The sequence below is a fragment of the Balearica regulorum genome, chromosome 7 (assembly GCF_011004875.1).
Source record: "Balearica regulorum gibbericeps isolate bBalReg1 chromosome 7, bBalReg1.pri, whole genome shotgun sequence".
Lineage (NCBI taxonomy): Eukaryota > Metazoa > Chordata > Aves > Gruiformes > Gruidae > Balearica > Balearica regulorum.
In genome coordinates this window covers 25759274-25780371 of record NC_046190.1, presented here as the reverse complement: position 1 = coordinate 25780371, position 21098 = coordinate 25759274, and the positions used below count along the sequence as shown (strand labels likewise).

General features: G+C 38.0%; 1 protein-coding gene across 1 annotated transcript in view; it reads left to right on the top strand.

Moving 5' to 3' along the window:
- Nucleotides 1–21098, top strand: part of KCNMA1 (potassium calcium-activated channel subfamily M alpha 1) — a 494552-nt gene that overhangs the window by 455447 nt on the left and 18007 nt on the right. Inside the window, exons 28-29 of the mRNA XM_075757828.1 lie at nucleotides 14395–14508; nucleotides 17765–17895. Coding sequence (XP_075613943.1) covers nucleotides 14395–14508; nucleotides 17765–17895 — 245 coding nt within the window. The remainder of the gene's footprint in view (nucleotides 1–14394; nucleotides 14509–17764; nucleotides 17896–21098) is intronic.

Here is a 21098-nt window from a genome sequence, read left to right as displayed (position 1 = left end):
ATTCCACTTCTTTCCAGCTAAATCCTAGTCTGTGATATCCACTGTAGAAGAGCAGAATCTAACACCTGCTAGTGAGTTGCAGAACTTCGACAGCTTTAGGGTAAAGCTTACAAAATAGTTCTTTTATCAAGACTGATCTGTTGATTTTTAAGTTTGACATGGTTAAATTTGAGGCAGACCAGACTTTTCCATAATAGGCAGTCTCTAAAAACTTGGTAGCTCCTGGTTATCAAGAACCTTCCAAACCTTTCAGAGTGGGATATCCAGGCTGAACTGGGGCACTGCCTTCATTTGAGAATCAATACTGCTCTGCCCCTAATTTTTTTTTTTTTTTTAACAGCTTTTCTTTTTAACATCTGAACAAACCAAACTTGAAGAACTAAATCTGTATATTTTACAGATGGTATAATAGAATTCTTTTATTGAAGGAAGAAGGGTAAACTTTGTTCTTGACTAGTTATTATGATTTATTTTTATTCAACAGACCCCGCTATTTTCTGTAAGTTTGACTTTACAGAGATTTTGCTTAAATGCATAGGCAGCATTATTATGATGTGATTCGATGTCTTCATAGGATTTCCTATTTCTGCTAAGCTCGTGTCAGTTCGCTTGTTCTGTAACTTAGAAATAAGTCTCCAAGTGAGGGCAAAGACGGATATTTTTAAAAGACCTCCTCCTCTTAAAAAAAAAAAAAAAGGAAGAGAGAAATATCACTGAAATCAAACAATGTCATATGGGTGCTGAGAAAACCTTGGGGGCAATTGTTTCTTGTTTCGTTTGAGGACAGATGGATTCAATTAATAATACTACAATTATGTGAAATATTAAGAACAAATGTTCCGTTAGTCATTTTAGCTTGCTCAAAAATTGCTTATGTTGTAACCAAAATTGAATTTGGAAAAAGTGCCTGAACCATTTGGTTTAATATTAAACTGTGTATTTTAGAAACTATAGCTGTTGTAAATCCTCAATAATTTGTAAACTGTTCCTATTCTAACTGTTCACGTATGAAGATACTTGCTAGAATGGTAACTTCAAAATTACAGAATAAAGTTCAGCTATATGAAAAGATCCCTATTGAATTGATTTATCTAATCTACCCTGGCTTGAAATAAGTGTTTCACAAGCTGCTTAAAATAATGTTTTGGTGAACTCTTTCTAAGAGAACAACCAAAAAGATTTTTCCATGTTACTCCAATTTAGCAACCTTGCTATTTCCAGTGTGTGCCTAAGCAAACAGATAAATCTCAGATACTTTATTGCCTGCCCCTGGTACCAAATCTTCTGTAGATTTCATAAAAAAAGGGACTTTGCCACAATATCTTGGAAAAGAATTCCTTGAAGTATGATATTCATGGAGTTTTCAAACACAGATTTGCAGTCCTATTTACAACATTTTCTTAGCCAGATGTGGCATGTAAGGCAATGCTTCCATTCTCAGCTCCTCTTACTTGTTTTTAGTGTCTAGCATGTACAGTAATTTTACTAAAAACTGTTGAAAATTGCAGGCTCTTTGGTTTTAAATGTCATTATTAGATGTTGATAAGCCTAGCATGAGACCTAAAATTCATGAAAGGGAAGAAATGTCCTCATCTTTTTTCTTGTCAAATAGTAGAGCCCAAGTTGATAGCTAGCAATGTGGAAAGGACCTAGAGTGTTTCCTTCCAGGTGTTCATGAGAGGATGGACTGGGGCTTGCAGATCTCTCTGCTCTCCCTTTCTGGTCAGTGAAGGGAGGCAGGGGACAGCAGTGCCTTCTTGAGCTTTTCCTCCAAGACTAGTACTGTCTTGACTCATTTCTCCATAGGACTTCCCTCATGTGAGTGAAAGGAGATGCTACCCTTTGTTTGATAAGCTAGAGGAGGGAAGTCTGTCAGGAGAAAAATGTGGGGAAGTGTTTATGCAAAGTATCTTGTGATGCACATTTCAAATACTCTCCCTGCAAGAGACAGTAATGATTCCGCTTATTTGCTTGAGAAGTGCAACTTTACCTTTGTGTCTCCCAGGTTTCTTATAATTTGAAAATTTGATTATTATTAACTCTTCAATTGAATCTTCAGTTCTTGAGTGATAGTGTAAACTCTGTCTGTCTGGACATATCTTCCATTTTGAGTGAGACAGCTATACACTGAATAACATAGACAAAGAGGGTGCTTCTTAAAATTTGGAATATATCTTGATATTCTTTTTTTTATTTTATTTTATGGCAATGCACTTTGCAGTGCCAAATGCAAACAGGCCTTAAAATTTGTCTGTGGATTTATATTTCAGATTGGCTGTGCCCAAAACCACAGATTCAAACTTCTTAAACTAGCTACAAAAAACCACGTTGCAATTTGAGTATTTATTCTTAGAATCCTATCAAATAATGAGAAATAGACTAAAGAGTCTCAGAAATACTCAAACCCCCTAGTTGAAAAGACAGCTATTTCCACTGATATTGTACTAATGAAATACAGACAAGGAAGTAAACATTTTATTTTTTTATCAAGCCATTTAACTCTCCAGTAAATAATAATGGACAAGAAAGTTGATGTGTTGTTGAAGTGTTTCTAGAGATTATGCCATTTTTAAATCCAACAGTAGTATTTAGATGCATGAATAACAGTAAATAGTCCATATAGTGCTGAAAACTAAAAAAAAACCACCCTGCTTTCTGGAGGTTTTCAGTATGACTGTACTGTGCACTGGATACCGTGGCATAAATTTTATGGTTGCCACTTAATTTTCACTACTTAAAGAATACCACATTACATTTTACTGTTATCATTGTCTTTACCAGCTTGATTGCTAGTGTAATGAGTTTTGGATCCCATATAAATAAATAAAATATGGAGCTGATGAAGAGACACTTCTGTTACTATTTCTTTACATATAAAAAGACATTTGAACTATGAGAGGCCAGCAAAACCTTAATAATAAAATGAGTTATTCCATCATAATAATGAGTTACTTTTCTAAGATTAATATTCACTAAGGGGGAAAAACTGCGAGCCAAAATAGTTCAAACTTAGCAATGGAAAGTTCATCTTTTCTTAAGAGCAGGCAGTACCTCACTAGTTTTGTGAGGTACTTTTCCTTTTTTCTTGACACATTTGAGCAAATTGTTTATTTACACTGGTGACTGCATGCTTTGGATATTCTTCCCCCTAGAATGGCCATCCGAGGCATAAGTTTCTTTCTGGCTCCTTGATTCGGGAACCTGTACTGATCGAAGCAGAGGTTCCCAAACTTCCCAGATTGGGTACTACCAGTAGTATCACTGCTGCTCTTCAGAGAGTTGCATCTGCACAACCTTAGATATTATTAGTAGCTAATATATTGCCACTGGTACATCATTCAAGCATATGCAATTAGAAAGCTTCTTCAGATTCATGCTGATTCCGTAACTATGCAATGTATATTTAGATTATTTTTTTTAATGTGAAAAAAGACTAGAAAGAAAAGGAAATCTTCATCGTCTGTTTATTTCTAGTCAGAATCAAGAGTAATTGCAATAAATTAGCCAATTTTAGTATTTAGTAGACCTATATTGAAACTGGAATAGAATGTGGCATAATGTATATGTGACGCATAAAACAGGGATAATATACCAAGCTGAATAGAGTAGAAGGCCGGTTTGATGTGTTAGCCATTCCTGTGAACTTCATTCACAGAGGGTTGACATTTCTTTTAATGGAAGTACTTTCTGGAGGTACTTACCTTCCTATTACTTTATTGTGCATGACAGGGATGGTTTTCATATTGGCCAGAAATACCAATAATTCTGAAGTTCCAATAATTGTGCTGATGGGATGATGTACGTGTTTTGAAAATATACTCCAGACCCCAGGATGGTGCTTCCTTGTTCCTGTTTCAAATTGGGCACCATACGTTATTTGCAAGGTTCAGGTTAAACTGCAGCAGGGATGTAGTAAGCTACCTTTTTGGATCAGGAGGGTTTTGTTTGAAGTATACAAATAATCCTTAGGCAATTGTCATTCCCTGCAGTGCTAACTGCACCTGGGTGCAAGCAATTTGTTGTGCTTGCTATGGAAAAGTTGGTTGAGTTAGTGTTATGCAAACTGGTATAGTTCAAAACAACTTGATACTCATTTCACACATGATATCTACTAAGATGTCTTTAACAGATGTGCTATTCTGAAGTTGTGTGTGTTACAGAAGGCAGTATATGAGTGACAAAGAGCATGACTGATTTTATTTTCCCATATTTATGGTGTTTGGAGTTCTGGTAAAAAATTTTGGCTTGCAGAGAACCTTTGTAGTGGTATGCTGAAAGCATGAATGCCAGAAGGAAATTCTCTGTTAAGCCTCTTTTTAAAAAACACATTCACACATGAACACAAAATCCACGCTCCTTTACCCTGAGCATTTAATCAAGCCCTGAAGTTTTTAAACTACAAATTTAATCTTTGGGAATCACCTGCATACAGTCACTTGACTATATGCTTTTATGACAACCTGTCCACTAAAAAGTCGTGACAGGATTTGGTGAAATCTGGCAGGCTTTGGCATGGGCACAATATGCTCTCTAGTCGGCAGGCTTTGCCAAGGGTTGTGTTTTTACGGTATGGAGTAAGGCAGGAGAAGAGCTTTTGGATAGTTGCAAATAGATTAGGCTGAGGGAAATGTGCGGGAGGCCTATGGAGCATACCTGCCAGATAAATTAGAGGTGGTCTTGATCTGAATCCAACCTGTCTCAGAGCTCAGCTCTGGGAATCCAGTTCAGATTTCTTTGATAAAATGGGGCCTTAGCCTTCACAGTTAAATCTTTGATCCCTAAGGCAGCCTCGAATGTGGGATTTTAGTTTTGACCCAACCTATAGAGAACTTAATGACATTTTACCATAGGTTTCCAGCTCAGTTCCAGCTTGAGTAATTTACAAGTCTGCTGGCACTATTTAGCCCACACAGACCATGAAGTCGACGGTAAGTAAGTCCAAGCTGATGGAAAAACAATATTGCTAGAACAGAGTGACAGATGTTGATTATTGCAAAATGTCTGCTTAAGCGTTTTGTATGGATCCATTTCCTCGCTGCACACACCTGAAATTTTTGTAGAAGTTACAAAGTAATTGTACTTAAAGATGTGGAATCATCTGCTAAAGAAATCATCGGAATACATATTGCAAAAAATGACTGCTGTGGTTATTACTGTTGCTGCTCAGGGGAGCTATTCAGATGCCTCATTTATTGGAGCTTAATAGATTAAAAGTCCAAATTGAGTCTCATGATATAAACCTAATCAAATTCTAATCTGCATAATTTTCCCATAAGCAGCAATGGGAAATTTGTTTAATTTATGTTTCAGTAGTTGCCAATCATGTGTTGGACAGCATTGTTACTTTTATTTATCAAAATATTTTTATTGATTGCTTGCTATGACATCTGGCTTTGGTCTGCCTTTTTCACTAAGGAAAAATTTACTTTATTTGATATAATGTAGGATATAATGACATAATGTAGAATCTCGCCTAACATGCCTATATATAATTTTTAATGGTGAGCTTTCCATTTTGTTTGTAGTTATTGAATACCTGTCCCTGTGAACTAGGTAATATAGCTTAATTTATCTGATAACTTTTATTCAGCATATTTATTTATTTTTGCCTGAAGTCTAAATATGCAAGGTTGATTAATGATTAGACTGAAAAGAATTTGGCATCATTTTATACTAAAGCCTTTTAGCTGCAAACCTATGCTACACCTAGATGCTACTGACTTTGTGCCCTGGAAGTACCTGGTGTAGAAGACTATGAAATGGTAAATGGAGAGTAGGGACAATTCAAAAATTAAATTTGTTATGAAAGTGGCTAAACCCCACAGGAATTATAATTTATGATGGTGTTATGAATTTAGGTGTATTCCATAAAAAGTTTTGGATAGCTGCTGATCCATAAATTGCTGAATTAATATGTTACTATTTCTTCTCTCTCTTTCCAAATATTTGTATAGTTCGAGTGGTTCTTTCTGAACAAAGCAAGAAAAAGCAAAGAAAAAATGCCTGTGAGAAGTAGCCAAACTACTCTCTAGCACTTGGACAGAGGTATTAGTAGTAGGTGCTATACCTAGAGGTGCAATCCATCAGAAATAAAGAATAGTCGCTTGCCACCAAGAGATAAATTGCCACTAGAAGAACAATGTGAGAGAACTAAATTCTTTCCCAACAGGAGTAGGCTTTGGAAAAGCAGGTTCATGAAAACAGAGAATGGAGTGGGGTAAAAGTAGATGAAAAACCAGAGATGACATTACAAAAAACCCCAAGAAATTAACAAATCCAAAGTACATCGTACATTGCAAAGAGTTAAAATATTCTCTGACTAGTTTGCTGTAAAAACATAGCATAAAATTAATGTGAATACATCCCAAGTAATAGGGTAAGTGTGAAGTAGTTTGGAAACCATTGTCTTCTGCATTCTGGAAGTCCTATGTATTTTACTGTGTGTCGTCCTAGGTATTTTCAATTAGAGAATTACCCAATCATTCTTGTTTCTGGAGATGGCTTAGAAAATAGGTGCTTAAAGACAGCTACAAGATAGTGCTAAGTATCAGGCAATAAACTCCTGATGGTCTGTCCCTTTTTCTTGTTGCACAGTGGAGAACCTGCAAAGTGTCTCAGTTTAATATTTGATTTCCCTTCTCGATAGCCTGAAAGCCCCAAGCGGTTATCCTTGGGGATCCTTGGTTTGCTTGGCTGTAACCATTATACCTATCTTCATGGCCCTCATAGGTTTCTGTGATTTACTCTTCTCTGTGCCATACAGTGCTTTAGAAAATAAGAAAGTATTTTCCTAAGTTTTACACTTTCAGAATTGTTTGCTTATGCACTAGAGGCTGAATAAGAAGTCACTAATGTACTGCTGGAGTACATTTTATGTTCCGAAGACAGATGTGTATAAAGCAAGATGGCTGCATTGCGTAACAGGAGTTCTAGTTCAACCTTGCCTTTATTGGCTGGAAAAAAACCAACCAAATAGGATATTTCAGGCCAAAGAAATCAGTAACCTAGAGAAAAACTTGCTTAGAGCATTACAAAATTGCTACAGGACTGAAAAAAGAAGGATGAAGACTCAAAAAAAGGCAATTCACTTTGTTTTCCCTTTACCAGATATAAAAATAAATTCAGTAAAATTGTGTTTGATTCCACTGAGAGCAAGAAGTTCTTGTCAGAGGAATACTGGCTAGGAATATTTACTGTATACAGAAATAAAGTTTCCATTCTAGGAGACATGAGAGAAGTGCTATGGCTAGTAACTACATATTATCTCATTTAAAGTGAGAAAAATAACAAAGAGATGATATCAAGGCTATGTTCTGCAAAGCATTAGTAAAGAAAGCCCATTTGTTTTGATAAGTTTGGATTGTGTAAGCTTGTGGCGAACCTTGGCCAAGCTATGGTTTAGGTAATTGCCACATGAGATTTTGTGAAAAAATCAGGTAGTTTCGGATGGACTTGATCTTGATTTTTTGTGTGTGTTTGATTGTTAAACTCAGCATGAGGCTTAAACTGGGAAAAGACTTGTCTAAGTACTTGTGAATAAACCGTTTGAGTTATACGTCATTCTGCACTGTGCTTAAAATATAACGCTATTTCTAACATACTATGCTGTTCACAGTTGAAAATGGAAACAAAGTGGTATCATTCAATCCTAGATCTCAAGATGATGAAACTCCAGTCCTCCTGATCTTTGCTTTTATAGCTTAATCCTGCCTCGCTAAAGTAGCACAAGAACCAGTAGACCTATAAATCGCTTAACTTTCAGCATATGAGACCACTAACCCACCCAGGAATGATTCTCACACTTTGGGGAGCAGAAATTAGCATTGATCCCACTGCTCTGTGCTTTCATCAGAGCCTTGATTTGGACATTTTCACTATAGATTTCTGTAATTCAACAGTACAGAGGTGAACAGCCACTGGAGAAGAGAGCTTGCTCGGGTGGAAGATGGCAGCTTGTTCTCTGTAACAATCTTTCTCAGCACTCAGTGCTCCAGGGGTTGTTCCAGTCCCAGAGCATTGGAGGGTTGTTGCAATTGAGAAAGGTTTCCTTCAGCTCCCTCCACTCTCTGTAGATTTAGCTTGGCCTATGTTTGGGCCCGGACCATCTCTGAAGACACTGCAGTCTCTGAAGGAGCTGGGAGCCTACACAGTCACATCTGCTCTCCCATGGTCCTCTCCTTTTCCAGAGCTTCAGAGATAATCTCCAAGAAATTGTTAGAACTTCAGGCGCAAATTACAGTAAAAGTCAGAACCAGAATTTAGTATTTCCAGGTTCTGAGGCCAAACTACAACTCTCTGTCTCAGACCACATGGGATGTTGAAGCTAGAATTGTTTCTAAATTGAATGGCTGTAACAGATTCCCATGAATGTCAGCAGCTCTTTAGCTGCATGACTGCTGCTGAACTTTCCAGGTATGCCCAAGTGGCTGTACTTTGGAGAATAACAGGTATAGTCCATCATTCAATTGAATTCACTGGAATATTAATGGACATTGTCAGCAAACAGTAGCAAAGGGATATAGCTGTGAAGTCCTTTTGTAAGAGAATTATTTCTTTTTGTCTGGCTCTGCTTAATGAAAATCCTTGTCCCATATTCCTGCATGATAACTTCTCAGGGGCGTGTTTGGCAGTTCACCATCTGCATGTTATGCATATATGAGCAAAATATGATTGTTGTTTCATGCTTCTTAGATGAGCCAGAGCTAGTTAATAGTATGTATGCTTTTAAAATTAAATTTTGAGGACTTCAGTGCATACGTTACCCAGTGAATCCCATGGTGTCTTTCCCTAGAATAGCATTATTTAAAAGGCACTATCAATTTAAATGGCACTTTAATGACAAGGCCACAACCTTGAGGTCTGCCAAGTGGATTTTCAGTTTGGGAAACTGCATTGTGCCTGCATAGAGTTCCAGTTTAGTAAAAAATACGTCCTAGAAAGGGAAGGGAGGCAAAGAGGAAAGGAGCAGGGGGAAAGGGGAAGAGGATCATAAAGGATTCATTATAGTACTTTAGAATGGAAGATATTTTATAAATGTAACATAAAAATCCAGTTTGAGAATATGCCCATCTAGATCTCAGTGAAGTCAGTGGAACAGAAGCAGCGCACATCCAAGAGCCAAGTTTGTTTCTACATTAAAACCCCAGTAAACCTTTACTGGCTCATCAGCAACCTAAAAGGATGTATTTACTGCTGTGTAGAGCATTGATGTTCTGCATTTCATGGGACATCACTCAGGCAAGTGAACTGCATAGGAACAAAAAGCAGTGGTTTATGGGCAGCACAATCAGCAGATCACTTGGCCATCAGGCCAGTTGCTCCATACAACACCTAAGTAGGGCAAAAGGTAATTATTGCTGCTGCTTTCAGTGGGGAGAAGTCACTGTTAAGCCATGTTAGCATTCCTTAATTTTGAACTTCATTACAGTACCACTGTGGCTCCCAGAATACCTGCATGTTACTGCTGAGCCACAGTTAGTGCCTCCCGGAGTTCCTGAGAGGACCATGGATCAGCCTGGCTCGGGAGGCACAGCGCTCTCGGCAGCCCAGAACTGCTAATCGCTGTGTAGGTTTTGTAGGAGACGAGGAGGGCTCATAGCCAACCCGCCCTGCTGAGCTCTGAGCTGGGCAGCACCTCTATCCCCAGTAACTCTTGGAAAAAGGAGAATTGCAGGAGGCTCAAACTCCTTCAGCTGAGTTAGGGCATGGGAGTCCCTGCCTCTCAAAGAGGGACACTGCTGCCAGGAGAGAAGCAGTAACTCCCAATTGGCAGTCCTCACTCATTTTGAGCACATCAGGAGACCAAAGCCTGTGTCCTCTCAGAGACGTGATATATTTAATACACTGTTTGACAGCATCTTGTATCAGAGGCGGACAGGGACTCGCTACCTCCTGTTGAAGTCCAAGCCATTTCCTTCAGTTTGATGTTGTGGTGGTTATCACTAGAGGCAATGGTGGTGGGTTGACCCTGGCTGGCAACTGAGCCCCTACCCAGTCTCTTGCTCACTTCCCCCCACTGGGATGGGGGAGAGGAGCAGAAGGATGAAAGTGAGGAAAAAACCCTCATGGGCTGAGGTAAAGACAGTTTAATAAGTGAAGAGTTAAAAAACAACAAAACAAACCATGAAAAACCAAAAACTAAGTGATGGAAAGGCAATCACTCAGCCAGTACAGCAATGTAGTGTGGTATGCAGTGGCTGCAGGAACTGATGTGATTGTGCTGCACCCGACCTCCTAATTGTTGGCAAAGAGAATTCCCTTCTCCACAAGCCCCCCGCTGTCCCTGTATTTCCTTACACAGGGACAGTGCTCCGGCTTGCACGGGCTATGTGAATTTTACTCTAGAGGTTGATCCTGTTAAGCAATTGTAGCCACAGCTCCCTCGGTTGTTTGTTGAACAAGGAGACACTGTGCTTATAAGATGATCACAACTATCAGCCCTGTTTTACGATTTTTATGAGCGTTAATGGAACAAGGTTTGGGGACTGAAGGAGAAAATGGAATATGAAAAGGAAAATGAAAAGAGGCTGCGAGGAAAGCATGTCATTTCTAAATGAATGCTCTGTGCAGAGGAATTGAATCTTTTCACAGCTGAAAATGGATCTTAAATCTGATGCCTTAGCTTGTTTCAGCTTCTGTAATGAAATAGAGTTTTCCTAATACCCTGTGACCTGAATTTCTCCCTGCTTTATGGGTGCTATTCCTTGACGTACAAACCTGTATTTTCTCAAGTCAGCATTTGATGATGGATGTCAAAATACAGGTCATGTATTATGCATATAGCATTACCGATTTAAGGTGTTTACTTGTCAAGTTGAAGAAATTCAGAAATGTCACATTCACTGAATCTGCACAGCTGTCACTTGTAGTTTTTCATGCCTTTAAATGAAAGTTCTGATAAAGCAGGTTAGTTTTCCTGCATTTTTTTTTTCCTCCCTCTCTTCTGGAGGAAAAAAATAGAGAGCCTATCTATAGAATTTATGTTGTGACTTGGGAGCAGGAATGTGACCTGAGGGTGTACGATGCCTTATGACTCCAAACATAGGCACACAAAATCCCCAAGCACTCCAATTTTCCTTTCCCAAAAATATTCTAAGATTTTTATATTTTAAAAAAGTGGATTTTTTGGAAGTGTCTGAATTAAGCACAGGCAAGGAAATTAAATTAAGATAACAGATATTTATCACATCTTTCAAAACCATAGGATGAAAAATATTAAGGCATGAGTCTATTTTTCATTCAAGGAGAAAACAAAATCCCTTTAACATGCTTCCTGCATTTCAGACTGAATGCACTGTGCGTGCAGTGTGCAATTACAGAGCTCCTGACAGTCTGTGTCTAACAGAAATGACACATTTACTTCAATCTTCTGACACCATCCTAGGAAGACAAATATGTGAAGGGTTAGAGAGGTGGCTACAAATAGCCTTCGATGGATGGTCCGTGTGTGCGTGCCTCTGTGTGTGCGTGCACATTGAGACGGCAAGAAGGACTTGCACATTTAGACGCAGTTATGCCAACTTTCTTCAATTTGCTTTTAGCTAGTAGGGAAATACTGATGTGCTCTTACCATCTGAAGAGCTTGATTCACTGAAGGATGTTTTAGGGAGTATGCCCTGACATGGGGAGAGAAAAGCTTCAGGAAAAAGGGAGAAGCAGGGCCTCCAGGGATGCTCCCAGCAGTACAGCCCCTAGGGTGCATGGGAACAAGATTAGCTTTCTCTGCTCTCAGATAAGTGAGTGTAAAAAAGTCTTGCTATTGCCATTTTGACTCATAATTCTGCAGAGTATCCAACTGGGCCTGCCACTTTAACTGCTCAAGGAGTCCACAGCTACTTGAGCTTTCTTTAATGTAGTGTGACAGAAGCCATGTCTTGCCTTTCCTGTAGCATAACAGAATGCAAAACTTAAACACCGGAGCCTGCTGCAGAAGGAGGTGTCACACTAATACCCACCTGTCCTCAGATAGCATTCCCTCCGTTTGGAGTCCCACTTTAATTTTCCTGCTATTGTGAGAGTGTCAGGGTTACCTCTAACTCATGAGGTGGTGCCTGAAGGAACTCCATTAGACTCATGTTGTGAGTCTGAGAAATGTTCGGCTCTGCCATGCAGAAGTAAGCATTCAAAGAGCCAATACGGCCATCAGTCACAGCACCAGACACAAGGAAACATCTGCAAACCGATACCAGTTGGGAATGCAACTCAATGTCACCGTGCAGGTCTTACTGAATTAGTTTCAGCATGAGTAGTATTAAATGACCAACTGTTGACATTGCCAACATTTCCGATTGTCTCTAAGAAATCTGCTTTCTAAAGATTTTCTATGGACTAGTAATATTCAATAGAATCGCTTTCTATTGCCATCTTAGGTTTGCCTATGGCCATGTTTTTGTCTTGCATGCCTGTTGAAGATACCACAACCACTTCTTTTCTCCTAAGGAATTTCTTCACAGACTTTTCACTCCCTTTTACTTATCCTGTCCTTACAATCCTCATGTTGTAATGTAATAACTGCATTAACACCACTATCACCTTTCACGTGATACTCAGAAGGAAATTCATACTGGTACCATCTGGAGGGCTAAGTAAGCCTCTCTTCTCAGTGATTCTAATTTTGTTACATATATATTCTATATGTGATGTAGAAAAAACATAGGGAGAAAAGAACTGAATATCAAACCAAAATTTAAATCCCATTAAATCAAGAAGTCCAGATCTAGTGGTCCTTATAATTTGTCTTGTTTAGGAACAGTTTAAGAATGATGGTAATCATCTCTGGAAAAGAACCACAAATCACTCAGAAACACAATATAAAACCACTACAACATGTTAACAACTACAGTTTAGTTTAGAGATTTCCTGGTTTGTAAATTAGTCCCCAAACTGAAGAAAGGTAAAGTACATAATTTCATATCATCTTCTTCTGAATTCAGTAGCACATGAATGCATCAATGAGTTTAACACAGTGAAACAGTTTCCACGCAGCAAGAACATAATGAAGTTACATGAGGAATTAATTTGGCTGTGATTATTTTAGAATCATTATATGGAGAGTTCAAAACTAGTTCAGACCAGTAATGACAAAGGATCAAAAGTCTGTCCTTCTATGTCAGGTGTGAAATCAAAGAACTCAGGCATAGTGTGGCAAAAAAATGAATGTTTTCTCAGAAATGTGTGTTTATTCCCAACAGACAAATATTTGCTTTAAAATGCTGCCTTGACATTGGTCTACATGAAACCCTAAAGTAAAACTCTGGCTTCACCATCACTTCTGCAATAATGACATTCAATGAACATTCCCAGGCTTTCTGCAGCTTTAATGGACAGGGGAGATGGAATGCATTAGTCTCAACTGTGAATTTCCAGTCCAACTGTTGCATAGACTTTTGTATAACTGCCTATTTTTCAGTACTTACAATCAAACTCCAAAAGGCTTTCCCTGGATATATTTCATTAAAAAAAAAAGAGAAAAAAGAGAAAAAAGAAAAAGAAAAAAAAAGATTAAAAAATGCTCAGTGTCAAGAGCTCCATTTCAAACTCTGTAGAGAATCAGGCTGAACACATACTCTTTTTTAGAGGTGAACCTTGCTGCTCTCCAGATCTTTTTTTATTTTGAGTGCCTGCCAATATGTTCCTCTCCCACCTTTGTTTCATTTACATCCCCAAAGGATGTAAACGCTTTCTAGTTTCTTTTCAAGAATTCCTCTTACATACAGTTTGAAAACCTGTGTCTTTTTGCTTCCTTCCTCTTTTTTTCTGTTAGAATGGGCCCTTCCATCCTAATATTGCTATAATTGTAGTGCTCATAAAAATACATAGTATGAATGGTACACCTGAAAAAAAAAAAAAAAATTATGTGGGTTGTATTGGTCCTGGAAAAGTTAGAAAATTTTGAATCCATGTTGATCAAACCTAAAATCTGCTAATGAAGCAATTTGTTCCTCCAGGTTGTACTACTGTTTACAAACAATACTCTTTAAAATGTTAACTGAGGTTTAAGGAAAGGTGTTTGTTTCTGGAATATTTGAAACATTAATAGGACAAAATTAAACCTCTCTAACACTCAAGTCTTTATTTTTTTCTTTATGTTTAAATAAGCCTAACTCTTTCCATTTCACATGTTTTGATGCAAAGGCTACCTAGGATAACAAAACAAATTTCAGTTTCTCCATTAGCTATTTTACAGTAGAAATGACCTATGTATTTGTGAAGGATTATGCTTTTAAGAAATAATTGTTGAATTTTTTTTTTTTTTTTAATGACAAATTTTTTAACATACTTTTCTGGGAAAAAAAGAAAAATTAGAGAATTCCCTGTTGGTGGGGATTTTTTTTTTATATAGTTTGTCCTGTGTAAACTTTCTCTTTTTTTCTTTTTTTTTTTCCTTTCTTTTAGGCTTTACCCCTCCTGGGATGGATAGGTCATCTCCAGACAACAGTCCAGTGCATGGCCTGTTACGTCAACCCTCCATTACAACAGGAGCCAACATCCCTATTATAACAGAGCTAGGTAAGAAAAGCTAACTTTTACCCTTTCATGTACATTCCCATATCTTTTTCCCACTTCCCTTGTTATGCAGCCTCAGGAAAATTACCTATACTGTATCTTACACTGCTATGTTTTCTCTTCTGATAACTGTTTTGAATTATGCTCTCTAAAGAAAGATTAGTAACAGTTGTTTCACTTTATTTGAATAACTGAAATATATTTCTCTCTTTCCTTTGGGTTTTCTCCATTTTCTTAAATAAACACTCTATCAGACAAGATGCTTTGTACATAGTGTAACAAATAAGCAGGGGTCTTTGGGCTAAGGTTAGAAAAGAAAAAAACCACGGTAAGTATGAGCAGACATTTCCTGTGCATTTAATCAATAGTAAGAGGCCATTTGTTTATTTCTTCATGGTCCAGAACTGTTTAATCATGTGTAACCAAACTCTGTATAATAGTATGAGACATTTTACTCCTGAGAATATGATGATGGTAGGTAACCAGGCTCTGATTTCCACTCTAGCTGTGGGTATTTATGTTGTCAAGTGGTGTGATGTGAAGTGCAGAAGCTGTTCTGTTTTTTTCATGGCAAATACAAACTTGATTTGTGGTCCTTTGTCCTTTTATTTTCCTTTTCAGTTTTATTTTTTAAAGCCTTACCTGTCTTTTTCCCTTACTTTATTCTCTTTCTGTACTTTCTTTTCCCCCTAAATACTTTACTTATTAGCTAAGCCTGGCAAACTTCTGCCTTTGGTTTCAATCAGTCAGGAAAAAAACAGTGGAACCCACATTCTAATGATAACTGAACTGGGTAAGAAGTGCCTTTTTCCTTCACATCACTGTCTTATTTTCTGTTGTTGTTGTTCTTACTGTCATCAGCTTTTTCTTTATTTATCTGGCTGTATCAGAGGGGCTACCCTCATGGCACTGCTTTGAATGTGTTTTATCTGTGGTTCTGGTTGAAATTGACTGTCTTGTTCTGGCCTTTCTTAATGATTTTTTTTTTTTTTTTTTCACGCAGCATCAGTAAACCTTTGATCACACTCGTCTGACCTGCCGGCTGTTTTCATAGCACCTTCTCACCAATTCATTTTCTTTGGCCTGGGTCTCCACCTCCCGGCCCTCCCTTCCCCCCCCCCCCCCCCCCCCCCCAATTTTTCTCTCCTTTTCTCTCTTTCTTTCTCTTTTTGTTATTTCAGCCAATTGTCAATTTGGTGGACATGCCTGAGCAGTTCTTGCAGGAAGTCCAAGAAGAAGTAAAAGATATCAGAAAAGAAACCCCAGCATCATACTTTCCCTTAGGCTATTTGATTCCTTATTTTGGGGAGCAGGCCTTTTCTCAGAAGCTCAGGTTTTGAAGCTGTACAAAGCAGCCAAGCTTCTGCATTGCTCCCTCCCAGTACAGAGAGCTCTCGCCAGCTTTTGCCAGCGGTGTTTGATGAGCGTTTCCTATGGCGCAGCACCACACGTTCGAGCCTGCCTCACCTAGCCCGGAGACCTTTCGTAGAAATCCTAGCGTGCTAACTTGCATCAGGAAGATAAAGATATCGAGGATAAAACTGCACTGGCAGAATTCACGTTAGATTTGTAGTGCCTTGGAAACCGACACCACGCACAGCTAGCAAGCTGGTGTCAAAGTCGGGTATTAGTCTGCCAGATGTAAGCGGAGAAAGAATGCTACTGTCGATAGTGCCTACTCTCAACTAGCAAATTAAACTAAGGCACAAGCGCTTCAAAAAGTACATTTTGAAATGATACGTCGGGCTTTCGAATACTATTTTGCTCAAGAATCCGGAGAATAAATTGATAGCCATTGTACAAAGAAAAGAATGTTGTGGATATTGGTAGGATGAAATTCTTCTGACTCCCAGGGCAGAACACTTCTCCGTTTACAACGCTGAGGTGTTATGCTTTCATGGTTACATCAGGGAGTGAGAAGGCAGGAACTTTAATTCCTGCTTCAGCTTGGGTCCTGACTGAATGATCGTGGCCAAGTACTGGCTCAACAGGGCTCTAAAAGGAGGATAACGATGCTCAGCTGTTGAGAGGCTTTATCTATAGCCTATTCATGTTTTGTAAGCTAGGCATGGCAAGCACGGTAGAATATACAGGTTGGAAAAGGAGTGGATGGAAAATGAAATTATATAGGAAGGAAGATCAGAATAGAAGCAGAAGTCTTTCAACCTAAGAAATCCAGAGCCAAAACCTGATCAAGTTAACAGCATGTTGGTTTCAAAGCTCGCTGGGCTGGCTCAGGAGATGTGATCACACAGGGAATAGGGACATAGTCAATATGTGCAGTTTCAAATGCTGAAAAAGTCTTTAAGTTCCCTTCCTTGCATCAAAACTGAAATTAATTTGTCATTTAGTAAGTTAAAGGGTATTTCAATGGCATAGCTAAGCAGTCTGTGCTTTCATGTCTGAGCAGGACTAATATGGAAATTAAATATTTGATGAAATATGATCCACTTGATACACTGATCTCAAGGAAACAACTATTTTTAGTGGAATGGAGTGGAGGCAGAAAGCTTAACTATGACAATGAAATGCCAGAGAAAGTCTGAATGACAAATACTACTTTATTTGGGCTTTTTCTTTAAAACAGCCTGATGTAGATTCTTTTTCACACTGGCTAATAAAGAATTTGTGGCTAAGGAAGTGAAATTATGGAGACAAATACTTGAACAAAAGGCAGTGCTGCAAGACAATAGCTGGAGCGTTGCTCATTCATTCATTCAGATAGATGCATGTTAAAGGGACAGTTTATCCTTTTTTGAGACGTAAGTGCATTAACACCACTCCAGTAAGAATCACAGCAGCCCATCTAACAGATGCCTGTGGGCTATATCAGAGTTTTATGGACGGCCTTTATTTTACAACAGAGTTCTGACTTGGTATCTTATGATAACATTTCACTGTACATGCATACAGCCTTAGCCACTGTACCCGACCAATACCAAGATTGTCTCAATATATCAAAGAGCATCGTGTATCTCATTTTGAGTGCAGGCAGCTGGTCCCACGAAGCTACTTTTACAGCAAAGGGGTAGTCACCTCTCAAGAACAAGAGAGTCACCTCTTACGAGCAAGATAATGATCAACAGATTTTTAAATGCGCATTTTCACATCCATCTTGATTTCATTTTCAGTGACGTCAAAGACACAAGTCTGTGTTTCCAGACATATGCCGTTTCTTTTTCTTTCTGACTGTGTAATGTGTAAGGTCATATGCTGGTGACCTAGAAGCACCTTATGATTTTATTATTATTATTTTCAGTAAATGATTCAAATGTTCAGTTCTTGGACCAAGATGATGATGATGATCCAGACACAGAACTGTATCTCACTCAGCCCTTTGCATGTGGAACCGCATTTGCTGTCAGTGTGCTGGACTCTCTCATGAGCGCAGTAAGCAAACAAAACTTTTTTCATTCACTTCCATCAGACTTATTGTGAAAGAGTATGAAAGCGTAGTCCCTTTTCCACAGGTAGTCAGGAGAAGACACTTTTCTCTTAGATGTCAAGAGAATTTTAAAACCTAAACTAGCTTATTTTTTAGTTGGACACAGAGACCTTAAAACATCAACAATTTAGGACTACCATGAGTCCACAATTTTAAAAGCAGAGTCTCATGTCAGGCTTTAGGATAATATTTTCCAAAAAATGTCGTATCTCCCTTCTGAAACCCAGACCCAAATTCAGTGTGTCAGTCCCTATGCTCACGGTTCTTGTCAGACAGCATCAACTGTGTTTTAAGCTTTTAATTTCCTGTAGCCATGAACAATGCTCTGAGTTTGAGCACTGGGGGACACTGATAGAACTATACAAAAGTCATTGTACACATCACATGAACTCTACTCATGTGAAGACAGGTCATTATCTCTTTTTCACATGAGTTGTCTTGTGAATCAAAACATAAGTGCATGCCAGAAACTGCGGATGGTGGCCTTTGGTTACGTCTACATTAGGGTTTTTGGTTTGCAGCCATAGTACAGTTTGGGAAGCAAACACCTCAGTCATGCTCCTTTTTATCCTCCCTTACTTCATGTTGGCTAGGTTTTCAGACCAGTCTTGCTCTGTTTGAGCTGCACTTCTTTCAGAGGGACCTTAAGTTCTGCTAGATGTAGCAAGGACATAGTCTTTTTACAATCTGAGCATAGGCTTTCTGAGCTCCCCATGGAATAAAGTTCCATAGTGCTGGGAACCATCATCTGTTGTAAATCCCACGTAATATTAGAAATGAGCACAGATTTCCTTAAAGGAGCCAAGTCTGAGCTTCACCTAAAGGTGCTTTTAAGAAATATTCACGGTGGTCTTTATTATTTGATATTTTATTTGTATTTAATATCTAAGTATCTGTATTTCATCTTTTTATTCCTTGCTATATTCCTCATATGTTCCATCCACAGATGAATAATATCAGTCTACACTGATAACATTTTATTCTAATGCAGACTAGGTGTTTGCAATAAACTCAAAAAATACTTTTTTTTGAAAGTTATTTGCCATATTTTGCAGACATGACAAATTCAGAAAGCCTAAGCAAGCACACTTAAACTCTAATTAAAATCTCTATGTGTGAAATATTTAGCATTTTCACATTATAAATGGGAATAATTTAACATGAAGTTTCCAAATTGTTATACTAGAGCTGTTTATCTACTCGCACTATTATCTAAATCAATGATCCTGAATGAATCATTCAGTAGGGCACCTCCAGAATCTTAGAAAAAGTAGGGTTAATTCCTCAGATTGCCACAAAAAGAGTGCAAAATATTGTGGACAACATTGCTTTCTTCTGCAAAGGTATATCACGTAGATAATAGTGAGACAATGAGACATATGTGGAACATGACTGTTCAGAAGTTTTTACTTGGAACTCATCATATAATCCTCACAATATATTTAGTTATTGCTAGCTCTTATTAACTTTTCATTTTTGACAACATGCCCCTCTGTTTCTGCAATTCCTTTCTCCAACAGTCTTTTTTTCCCAAACATTTTCACATCTAAGTGGTCGTATTATATGTCAGGGGCAGTGCAGCCTGAAGCCAGAGAAGTAAATGTGATAACAAGAGTAGAAAATTCTAACTTAGAAAAAGTACTAATCAAGAAGACAAGCCAAGGATTCAGTCAGTTAGAATTGTTCACCATCCTCTTTTCTTTCACCACTTTGCTGATCGGTGGCAGCATTATTTTCTCTTTTATTCCTCAAAGGCCTAGTAAAGAGTTGGAAAAGTACAATTCTTCCTGACCCTTCAGAAAGTGTAAGATGTGTGAGATGTTTTCCCTTTACTATCCCTGTTCTCATGGAAAGGATGTATGCTCCTTTCACTTCTTCTCCAAGGAAAAGAGCGTTTCTCACACAAACTAATCTACTTGCACTGAATTATCTCTTTTTTTCTTCTAGAGTACACTTGTTTTTAGGGACCAGCTGCTATTTATTCTGCCTAACTTCAAGCCAGTACCGGCAGACTGAACCCAAAATCCTAACTAAATTGTGAGATCTGCAGTCATGCTTTCATCCTATTAAGTGCACAGGAATTCTGTAAGAAGGAAATAATTCACACTGTACTCGCCTGTGCCAGCTCACTTTGAGATGAGGATATAGTTCATTATTTGATCCACTTAGTGATTCAGGGGTTTTTATTGCTTAATTTTTATAGACAAATTCCAACTTATGATCTCTGTTGATGTCTCTGGAATGTCAATTCCTCATATGGGCCACAGTAAAAATGCACAATGCACGAACTGCTCCGTTAAGAATGAATCTCTTCTCCCGGTAGTGGGGTTTTGTAGTAAAACAGGTGTAACAAAGATCAGGAAGTAGAATAATACCCACACATACCTGCAGTATTCTTTCTGACCTGCAGGTAATTTTAAACATACATATAGATGTATGCATATAGAAAAAGAGGTACAAAATATATTTACACTAATTTAGTAAATAATTCAGTTATTCAGTAATAATAATTCAACAGTATTAATCAGTGTTAAATTATTATTATCTTTTATATAATTTTATTAATATAGAAGTAGTGAACTAAACTCTTCTCATGAATCACAGATTAGAAAATGCATTGTCACTTTCTGATTGCTGAAGATCATTACATTCTGCTAGTTTAGTGTCATTTCCTATAAGATGACAGTATTAGATATTTTAAATTTGAAATTGCCTGTTATTTTCTTATTTCAAAGGTAAAAATCTTAATGAAGTTTACTTTTCAAAATGCTATCTACAGGCTGTCTGCACACAGTTTGTCCTCTGCAGCAAAGGCAACATATTCCACAAGCCAGTGTGGTAGTTTGAAGATCATTGCTCAGAAGACAATAACGAGCTCAAAAACTGCATTGTCTTTTTGATGAGTTGGTAACAGTGGTCTCTCCAGGCTTCCGTGATGGTGCATTATTGTACTCTGTGTGAAGACTGTAGGCATGGTTCATGTTTTAAGTGTGGCAGTGGCTATTGTTAAATTGCACCAGCTAATCATTATTATGTCTTTGAAGAGACATCTACTGCCATCAGAGTCTTGAATGATATATTAATATTTGTTTTGTCATAACATATGCAAACTCAGGGAAAGAATATATGTAGTCTGTCAGTCTCAAGG